Genomic DNA, 11,332 nt, shown 5'->3' on the forward strand with positions numbered 1-11,332 from the left:
TAAAAAGCCCTTTATGATGGAGCCCAGTAAGGGCTTCAGTTTGTGTGACAAGCTACGCTTCAGGACCACCACTCAGAAAATAGAGTGCCCCAGAAAGTGTAGAAGTTTTCTGTCCCTTGCATTGGATATCTCTATCTTTTGGTCACTTGAGCCAAGAAAGAATTATATTCTTTTTCATCAACACCCCAGTGAAGCTATCACATTAATTATCCTGAAGTTTCTTAAGGGCAAATTAAGACAAAGATGCTAAACTGGATTAAACCCAAGGCGTCAAAGGGTCTAAACTGGATTAAATATGAGAATCCTGACTTTACCAGTTACCAGTATTACCAATATCCTCTTTCCATATATTAACTCTAAACTCTCTAAAAATGTGGAGGTTCTAAATGTACAGATTGTGGGATTCTAAACCTGCTTTGGTGAAAAGTGACTCTGGTATTAATGCATCTTGCTGAATACTTCTTCTTAAATTGTGCCTCTTACTTCCTTGCAGCCCAGTTTAGCAATGTCACAAAATAGGCTAGTATAGCAATAGGGTGGCAATGTTGTGGCAGATACATTAGTGCTGGTATTTAGGACTGCAAAGTCAGCAGATGCATTTGCTGAAACCACCACTAAAAGTTTGGTATTCTGAAAAAAAAATATCCTGCAGTTGGAAGGTAAGAAAACATCAGTGTTTTTATATTTAAAATATCATTTATTGTATCCTGTTTTTAATATATTTCCTTTTCTCATTCGTTTGCCCTTGCTCCAACACCTGCCATTGTGCACAAGGAAAGCAGAGAGCTCAGTGATCAACAAACCAGACATTACACATGCACACATTTTTTGTTAATTACCAAAGTATCCAAAATAAAACCAGAAATACAACAAAATCTGGGGTGGGGTGGGGGAAAATGAAAAGAATTGGACACTGACTAAATATACCATGTTATGTTGGATTGTTGATGGGAGCAGATTGTTCCTTATGTTTCCTTCATTACCTTTTGGTCTTGTCCAGCCTTCCCAACTGCTCAGGATGGGACTTGTAGTCCAACATATCTGGAGAGCCTCGTGGTTGGGGAGGCTGATCTTATCCCTTCCAGTCTCTCACCCTCTAACAAAGCAGAAATATCACACCCTAACTCAACCCTAGGCCAATGAAAACATGCATATCCATAACTGTCCTGAGGATTTAGACATATGATGGAGGACAACCTCCTCCTTTGATTATATGAATTCTCCCCCTTCAGAGGACTTGTCATGAGTCTGAAGGAGGAATGGAAGGCAGCATTAATGCCAAGGGTTTTTCTTACCCTTACACAACCAGCTCTGGCGTCTTGTATCTAGCAAACACAAGGCGCATTAGGGCTGCCTGGATATGGTGTACAAAAAAGATGGAAGCTGGGGTGGCATTTAATTCTTTCCTTCTTTCCTCTCTCTACAAGGATCAGAATCAAAGTTAACAAGTGTCCACAGGTGAACTTTAGGGAAGCCAAAAAGGACATTAAGGGTGCAATCCTATGCATGAGTTAGACAGAAAGAAGCCCTACAGCTCCCAGCATGCCCCAGCCAGCATGGCAGGCTGGGGCATGCTAGGACTTGTAGGACTTTTTTTCTGTCTAACCATGCACTGGAATGCACTCTAAGGAAGTTTTTAAAAACCTTGATTCCCAATATGCAATTCAAAAGTGATATTGTCTTTAGACTATGAGTCAGACTTCCACTAGCAAATGAGATGGTGAATAATGCAGCAGTATTCAGTTCTCTCTGAAGCCACATGGTGCTAACAGACCAGTGATAAGATGATTTAATGTTAAGCTGACAGGTTGATACTGTCATGATGACGGGAGAAAGGTGGCCTGTTTCCTGCAGTGCAGCATTCCTTCACCAAAGGAACATAAATATAAGTTTGCTGGCACTGCAGCTTAAGGCTGGAGAACGATCATCCCTCAAAGTCAAAGGGTTTAAGCCTCCTGCAGAAGGTATCCAGGACCGTCCACTGCTGGTGTTTTAAAAACAACTCAGTAGGATCCAATTGGCTGATTCATAATGGGAATGTCCTCTTCAAAGAAGGCAAGATGGAAGGGAGACCAAGACCCTCCTTGGGAGGAAACGATGTAGTTTGTGTGCCACAATAAAGGGACCTGAAGTCTCAGTGTTGATGGTGACAGGAGTCAAACTTTCACATACTTCCAACATATTCATACCACATCCAGTCTTCCTGACTCTGGTGCTCTCAAGATGGGTTGAACCACAGCTCCCATCATCACCAGCCAGCACTGATCATGTTGACTGAGGATGATAGGAGTTGTGTGCCCAACACAGCTTGAGAGCACCAAGTTGAGAAATGCTGGAATATACCGTCAGAGATCATGGAGCAGGCAATGGGCAGAAAAGTTTATATTCAAACTCCCCCAAGAATATAGGGCTACTTCAGAGCTACAGTTTGAGCCCTTCCCTTTCTAGCCATTAGTTTGCAAAAGAAAAAGAAGTAAAAACAGACTAAATGATAGTCAGAAGTGGTGAAAAAGAGTAAAAACTACCATAGGTATAAATAAATGACAGTAACAATGCTTGAACATTCCCGCTGTGATGTCCACTTTCAAATTCAAGTAGTGTGCACAAGCCAAGAGTGTTTCCTCAAAGCCACAGTCAGCAAAAGAGAGAAGTCCTGAGGTTTGGGCACTGGAATTGTGTACCACACACCTGCCTTGGTACAAGCAGCCTCCTCCATGGCATAGGAATGGAATTAGGGTAGCTGGGGGAAATAAGGGGAGGGTAATAAGGGTTACAATCTCTTTTGATGGCCATTCATTTACTGCGCCCGCTGACTCCCATGCCAGGTCAGTGGGTCAAAGCTGCATTGCTGTCCCATCTGGATTTTCATAATGTCACTCCTATTGTCTGTCCAAGGCAAACAGGCAGTGCCCTCAAAGCTGGAAAGGGTACTGCTTCAAATAGTCCTTCATTCTCTTTGGTAGAGGCAACTGGTCTGTCTCTGCAGTGGATCTGTTGATCTGTAGCCGGCAGAGGTGCTGCAGGCTGGGAGCACAATCCTTGCGGCTGTGCGGCCGGATTAGTTTCAGATGTACTGCTGACGCTGCCATCTCCTTCTGTATGGGAAGCGAAGGCATGGGGGGCGGGTAAGGGGCATCGCTCTTGCTCTCCACAGTGCAAGAAAGAACATAATGCTGGATAAGGCTGACCACATCTGGGAAGGCCAGAATACGAGGTTTGGAGAGGCAATTTGAGTCTAACCGGAACTTGCTGTCAGCGTATTCAATGCGCACATTGGTGGGGCCTCGGTTGGTCTTGACGGAGAGTGTGAACAGGTAGCTGGGGTGAGTGCTGTCCCGTACCAGAAACGTCCCCTCAGGCGTCTTCTGGAGCTGCTGCTTGGCTTCACTGGCTGTGATAGAGCCCCAATACCAGCCTAGAAGGGAGTCCAAGAAAGACAGAGGATAATAAACACACAGAAGGAGTACCAGCGATACACGAGAGGGTGAAGTCTGGGGGACATGAAATGTATTCCTTTTTCTATCACATGGGTACCCCTCCCTCCAGTAAGCTCAGAATCAGTGGAGGCTGGTGGCTCTGGTGCCAGTGGGGTGGTGAATCCACTGTGGGTTTCAGTCAGGACCAGAGCCAGCCAGAACACTAAAAGAGCTGTCCAAGGTGCTGAACCCATTTTTGGAATGGGATTCAGAACCTTGGATAGCTCTTTAGAGTTCTGGCTGGTTCTGGCTGAAACCCAGAGTGGATTCACTACCCCATTGAAAACAGAGTCACCAGCCTCCAATGCTCAGAATGGCATACATAGTTCCTCTCCCCCTTCAGTTTATTCTCACAACAATCCTGTGAGGTAGATCAGGCTGACAGTTCATGGCAGAACAGGGATCTGCATCCAGATCTCACTGTTCCAAGTTGAACCCTCTATCCACTACTACCTCACACAGGCTCTGTTGTCAGATCCACAGCTCAGTCCCATCCATATCTACCCAAGACTAGGTCCCACTGAGTTCAATAGGCCTTGCTTGCAGATAAAAGGGTTTGGGACTGCAGCTCCATGAGCTGGCTTTTAAAAACAGCATGCTTCCATTTGTTTGGTGGCTTTGAGCTCTTAGGAAAAAGCTAATACGTTTCCAGAATGGCTCACTTTGCTCATCTGTGACCCTTAGTGTCCTTGCTCATCCTAGGAGACGTGTAACCCAGCCTCCCCAACCTGGCTGGGGGATTCTGGGAGTCCAACATGTTGGGAGGGCACCAGGGTGGGGAAGGCTGGTGTGAGCCATTTCTCTATTACAGGCAGTTTCCAATAAGGGGGCACTGCTATGTGCAATTCTAGAATGCAGTAGGCTCTACTTTCAAGGGTCAGAAGTACCGTCTCAGGGCCCTTACCAGATTCCCGCAGATGTGAAAATGCTTTGGCAATGCACAGCAGATCCTCTTCTGGGTCTCGTGTTTGAGGCGGGTTGCTCTCAGGCGTGGGCGCCACGAAGGGAGAAGCCGACTGCTCCTGGAAGGGTGTGACTGAGAGAGGCTGCATGACCTGCTCTGACAAATTCACTGCAAGGCCCCCAAGCGATAGTCTCCTGATCTCGTCCTCTGCCAGCAAAGGATGGGATCTGAAAGGAAGGGTATTTTACATTATTTTTTTTCACCTTGACTGGAATCAGGTTGCATCAGTTATCCGCTGCCTACTGTACTAACCCATTACGCTACAATGTGCTAGGTTGCATGAGTAGATTCCTATATAATTTATGTTTCAAACAGAAGAAGAAAAATCAGTCACTTCAACCACAATTGTGAACACACTTACTAGGGAGTGAGCCTCACAAAACACAATGGGGCATACTTTTGCCTACACAGGCACAAGATCGTGCAGTTAAGCACACATTTACCACTCTGACAGCACAATCCTATTCATGTCTACTCAGAAGTGTCCTGTCGAGCTCAATGGAAATTACTTCTAGCTAACTGCATATAGGATTACAGCCTCAACACTCTTTTGCTTTTACACCTATGTATTTACATGTTCCTAATCAACATGGCATGTTTCATTGTTCCATATGGGTAACCTTCATAACAGCACTCATAGGGTGAAACCTATGAGTATAAATATAAGTCCTTTTACTCCACTGAAATGATCCTGTGCATAACTAAGAATATAGCTGAACCCAGTATTTTTCTTTCTCTTTGTTCCTGAATATGTCCGTTAAAGATCAATCCTTTTTTTTTTTTTTTTAAGAAAACTTTTTCAGAAACTGCTGAGTGAAATTTGGATAAAGTTTTAAAATTCACCCTGAATTTTGCAAATATTGTGTTCTATTTTCCATTATATTTCTGACACTACAGTGCCAGAATTATTAACTAATAAACTATTAACACATGTGCATGAAAAAATGTGAAGCTGAAAATGCCTCCAGATCAATCTCTAATATTAACTTAAACATTATTCTGTGTTTGCGTGTATACATGTGTGCACATGTAATTTATTCATCCTGTAATCCGATGTGTAATGCAACCCTATGCATCTTTACTGCCAAGCAAGCTCCACTGAGGTCAGTGTGACTTTCTCCCTGCTAAGCATGGTTAGGGTTGCACCTTCAATAATGTCGATACATTCTTTGCACTTTTAAGATAATAACTCAAATGTAGTTTAATAAGCAACTATAGCAGATATTTCTGTGTTTTCCCTTTTTCTTTTCTAACAAAGAAAATCCCCTCCAAAAATATTTAGAAACCTAAAATCTCTAAATGTCTTCTTTCTCTGTTAAGCTCTCCAGCATAACAGAGATTTTATTATTTAATAGAATGCAGAATGCAAAGGATATGGGGGATGGAGTGGCACTTCTTTCTCAGGATGGTTTCAAAGGGCACTTTGTAGTGTGGTAATCTCAGTTGTGGTATGGTAGCTCTGTGGCACCTTCAGCCACACAAACAGCCAGTGTTCCACGGCCTCTGACCAAAGAGATCGCTATCAAGCTCCAATAGTCACTTTAAAATCAATGGAGCTGAAGGGAAGACTGAAAGCTAGACAACCTGCTCTCCATGCAGTCAGAACTGCTCCATCGTGAGTTTTAAAACACCGACTGTATTGCAGTTCATTTTGAAACTGCCCATAGCGTTTTAAAGAAACATTGTTTATATAAAATGCTGATCCTAAACTTTTGCCACAGCAAGACATTATAGGATATTGTTGGTTGTGTGGAGAAAGAATGACAAATACAACGAACACGAAATTTATAAGGGTTGTGGATTCAAAGAATAGAATGTACCGTTAAAGGCAGTATTACAAAGCAGCCTGCACTTGGATGTTTTTGCCATGCTTATGCTTGGCCTCATCTCCTCCCCTGCCAGTTACACTGCCCAATTCCAGCTGCCCACAAGATTGTACCCACCAGATACAGAGCTACTGGAAACTCATTCATACGTCCAAAATTTACTTCTCTTTCAACCTGAAGAATGGATGAAGGACACAGGCAACAAAGTGAAAGGGTTTGAGCCCCATTTGCACACATCTGTCACCTTTCTAAGCAGTAAGACACACACACATGACATTGATTGCATGCAGTGTCACTGATACCCCGATGATAGCAGGGGATAAGGTTACATATCCATCCTGTGCCATCAGCACTCAGCCTATTTTTTTTCTTCCATGCAACTTCATCATGCTACATCAGTTAACCCAATTTAGAACTGATGTTTAGTGATGATTCAAGGAAAAGCAGTCAAAAAGTAATACCACTCACAAGGGATTTGAACACCAATTTCTTTACCCCCTGCAAGTTAATCAATCAATCAATTACTTAATAGCCATGGTTTCCTGAGCTGCAAGCTTTTGCGTCTCCCTAAAAGTGAAATGTGTGAGATCACAAAAATCACACCTGAAACACATTTGTTAGTACCTGTTTCAGGAAGGAAGGAAGGAAGATGCAGTAACTAATGTGATCCACATGCTAAATCTAGGTATTGCTAGAAATCCACAGTACCTGATGTTTTGTCCCAGACCTCACCCTTTCTCCATAACCACAATATAAAGCCCTTCTCGTGCAAAGAGTAGCCAACAACAAGCTCCATACTCAAGTGTTTCAACTGAGTTAAATTCAATAGCTTTTCTGCACTGATGCTGCCTTAAGCAAAAGTACCTATGTTGGCCTGTATTCCTAGTTTCTTTGCATCTTGTGTAATCATTTAGCTCTCCAAAGTGGGTGTGATACCAACTGGCAAATCATGACATAACAGTACTTTGCATAGTAATAAATGACTAAACAAGGGGCAAGGCAAGAAGTAAGTTCCCTGTTCCTCTGCTGGTTGAGGTCAATCACTGCCCCTCATATTGTCCTACAAAGGGTAATTCATAAAGATCACTGGTCTTGTCCCTGGGGCCCTTCAGAATATTCATTTTGGAGGAATATTCATAATATTCTGTACTTGATTTGTCCTCAGTAACTTTCCATGGACGGGAGAAGGGGGAGAACAGAATTACAGGAGGAGGGGGTGTTTTATTTATTACATTTATATCCCACCTTTTCCCCTCTTGCAAGGAACCCAGGGTGGCTTACATGATCCTCCTCCTCTCCATTGTATGAATATGAAAGCTCTTGACTGTTTTTGGAAATATCTGGTTTGGAGGGAGGGGAAATTTAAAACTATCTTTAGAATTCTTTTGCGTTTAGGTATTTAGGCATTTAGGGCTTCATCTTAACCCCTTAATCCTCATTCCCAACTAGAATCTAGATTAAGCACACATCAATCACTTGCAACCATTGTGTCTTCCACCCATCTCTCTGTCTTCTCTCTTGTCTATTTTAGATTTTAAGTTCCCTACAGGCAAGAACCAGTTTTTGTTCGTTTATGAAACCCTGTCAAGCTCCATTAATTGCTATGGAAACAATTATAGTACTAAAAGTTTCAGACAAACAAAAAAAGAAATTTTGTTCCATAGTTTCCCAAGACTAACACAGTGTTGAATATTCTAGGAGCAGGAGCAGAATGTAGGAATGACTGAATCTGTTCCTAGTAGTATTTATAAACTGTTGTTAGCATTTTCTTTTTCTAGCAGTATTTGCTTCTGCTTTCATTACATGGTTTCATCATGCACAAGATATAAACTCATTGTCCTTCTCTTCCCCCACTCCCAGAGATGGATGTTTACCACTCAAATGATCAAGTGGACAATGAACTAATTTTACTCCCCCACACTCCCAGATCACATCTAATAAAACAACCACTGTGGTTGGCACTAGCAGACCCTGGCAGTCTTCTCCATGCCAAGGGGAGAAGAGGGCATATGCCACTGTAACCTACATTATTTTGTGGACTGAATAAGTACTTGGCAGGGGATTCTTTGAGCCAGAGGTCTCCTTGCTGGGATTACTAGGCAGAGAGGGCAAAGGATCTGGCATGATGGATCCTGTCTGCTACGTCACAGACAAACTAGGGGACCAAAACCAAACAATCCCATCACCAGCCCTTAGATATTGCTTGTAGGGTTTAAAATGCATGTTTCTTCTTTTAAAAAAGCATTCTTGTCTTCCCTTTAATTTGGGGGTGAGCAGTCTGTGTGCTGCAATGAAATGCCATTTCTGGGGGGGGGGTCCACTCTTCGCCAACTCCTTGGGGAAATAGTACTTGGGTTCTAGTAATTCAGTGATTCCTGGCTGCTTAGCTAGAGTAAGGGGCAGGGGGAGAGAGAAATAAAGTGGAATTCTGCTCTTCATCAGAGTGAGGGGTTCCAGTGTGTGATGGAAAGACAGCCAGAAAGAGGGTATTATGAAGTTGTGAGTGTGTGGGTAATAAACATTGACTGGGAGTATGGAAGAGACTGACAGAGTAGTAAGTTGGGGAACATTTTTGAGTAGGTGTGTAAGTAAGCATGATACAACAGATACAGATATTATACTATGCATGTGGAATAAAGTAGCAGCTTCCTAAATGTTATCACAGGGGAAAGGAAACAGGCAGCCATTATAGCCATAGGACGGATTGCTCAAAAATAAAACCCAAATTGTAAACCACCTACAAAAGGAGGCTGGGGAGAATCAGAAGTGCTTGTACATCAAAGTGTAATGCATCTGAGAAAGGACTTGGGCTGAGAGCCATGATGTGTTGTAGTTGATAGTGTTGGACTGAAGAGATTCAAGTTCAAATCCTCACTCAGCCATTAGGCTCTCCCGCCCCCCATCTACTTTGGGGCAGGACTCAAGTGACTTCTAAACTGTACATAATTCTGGAGCACAGTGGAACCCCAAGTGAAGAACCAGCCCAACAAGAAACCGAACTGTGAAGCAACAGAGGAACAGATGGGAACTGGATATATATTACTGGTGCTTTAGTTAAAATTCAAAATTACAATGCAATCCTATACATATCCACTCAGAAGTAAGCCCTACTGAGTTCAATGGGACTTGCTCCCAAGCGTGTATAGGATTAGACTAATTTAAAGCATATTATGTTATGAGAATCTTCACATGGACTGAAAACAACAGGGAGTGAAAACTTAAGAAATCAGCAATGGCTAATCAGCACCACAATGAAGCAAAAGAGGGTGGAACCCCCTATCTCCTGCAATCTTAGAGGCAAAACAGTGCTAGATTCTCCTTCAGAATGGTTTTTAATGGCCTAGAAGTTAATGATGGTAAGATCAGGCCAGTATTTTGGCATGCCTGCATGCAAAAGGTCAAACAAAATGCTGTAAACATTTTCTCTGTAATGAGCTGAAGGAACTGCAAATGTTAGGCTGGCTGGGGACAGACAGATACATACAAATTCTTGTCAGAAACATGTGCCTGATAACATGAACAAAATAGTAAGGTACATCTAGTCAAACTAGGGGAAATGCCAACCTAATTTGTGCTGTCCTAAAGGCTGCAATCCTATAGCATTTACCTTTGAGTAAGTCCCACTGAACTCAGTGAGGCTTACTTCTGAGTAGACATGTCTAGGACTGCATTGTAAGTTTCCAATGTACTGTGTTTCTGGGGATATGTATGAAAACTCTCTCACACATACACTCACACACACTCAATCACCCTTGAGTACATACGCTATTATCATTTTTAGTAATCTGTGTATATTTGTCGAGAATTAAAAAGAAAGTCTGTAAAGAATCTTACCCGTGAAGACAGAGGATCATGTCACTCCAGGACCAAGGAAAGAGCATCAAGTCTTCAGGGAACTGGGAAAAAGCTCTCCCTCTTTCGGTTATCTTCTCTGTGGCCGTCTGTGTTCCAAAACAGGAGGAACTTCAGTCGGCCGGCGAGTCACTGGGAGAGAGGAGGCTGCATTTTTCCCAACGAGCCTTCTCAAAAGCACCTTGGAGATCACTCACAGAAAACAACTTGAGGTATCCAGAAAGTCTTTACTCAGCAAGCTATGGGGAGAAAAATGCCTGTGACCTTAGCTCTTCTCCAGCGAATTCTTGCTGAGGTTAAAAGATAGTTCTACAAATAATTGCTTTTAAATTACCAGAGTAACACTCACTCGCCTACACACACACACACACACGCGCGCGCGCGCATATATTTAAGAAGGAAAGAAACCTCCTTCCCCGTGGCGTTTAAAATCGCCAGTAAAAACGGAAAAGAAAAAATAAATATATATCTCAATAAATAATCTCTCTCCGCCTAAATGTATGGAAGCAGGGAGCAGAGAGAGTAGCAGCTAGTCTCGACGCTGACTCTTGAAGTAATGCGGCTCCCGGGGAGCGGAGGGGGGGAAGCACTGCTAAGTAATCTTTTGTTTGCTCCCTTTTAATCTATTCCAGGAAGTGGTGGATTCCTGGAATTGTATTGTATTCGCATCACTGTTCCCACATTAACAAAAAAAGAAAAGTATAAATAGATGCGTCCGTAGCAGATATCTTGATTTCAGGCTTGCTCTGCTGGGATCAAAAATCCCCCCGGAGGAAAAGGAGCGAGTTAAAATAGGGCCGCCTATTTCTTGCGGGGATCCTGCGGGGGGGCGGGGGAGCGGTTGGCTGTTTTCAGCTTTATTCGGCATTGGCCGCTGCCGCTCTCTGTGTTCAAGGAAATACCTTTGATAGATTTCCAAGAACTTTCCAGGAAAGCGGGGCGGGACCGCATACTTCTGCCAATCAGAGCGAAGGTGGGTAGGGCCGGACCTCGGAGCCCTGCCAATCAGAGATGGGTGACGCGAATGCTGCAAAGATCCTAGCCCAGTAGACACGCCGAGGAACCCACACGCCAACACACATGCAGAGGAAAGGGCGGGCGGAGCTGGAGCCAGCAGGCCGCCTTTGGGGCATCGCTAGCCTTGTGGCGAGAGGGTGAATGGGGCGCCAAGCTCGCTGACGGCTTCCCCGCTGGCTCATTAAGGGCGAAGAGCA

General features: G+C 43.5%; 1 protein-coding gene across 1 annotated transcript; it reads right to left on the reverse strand.

Annotated features, from left to right (window-relative positions):
• Positions 1–676: 676 nt before the first annotated feature.
• Positions 677–11,021, reverse strand: CISH (cytokine inducible SH2 containing protein). The gene is made up of 3 exons (XM_084839660.1): positions 10,101–11,021; positions 4,381–4,607; positions 677–3,415 (listed from the first exon to the last, which is right to left on the reverse strand). The coding sequence occupies exons 1-3, from the start codon at positions 10,145–10,147 to the stop codon at positions 2,913–2,915; spliced, it is 777 nt and encodes a 258-aa protein (XP_084695786.1). The 5' UTR covers positions 10,148–11,021; the 3' UTR covers positions 677–2,912.
• Between the last annotated feature and the right edge of the window lie 311 nt (positions 11,022–11,332).

This window comes from Heloderma suspectum, chromosome 2, assembly GCF_057233095.1.
Source record: "Heloderma suspectum isolate Gila_16-S chromosome 2, 16-S_ref, whole genome shotgun sequence".
NCBI classification, from domain to species: domain Eukaryota; kingdom Metazoa; phylum Chordata; class Lepidosauria; order Squamata; family Helodermatidae; genus Heloderma; species Heloderma suspectum.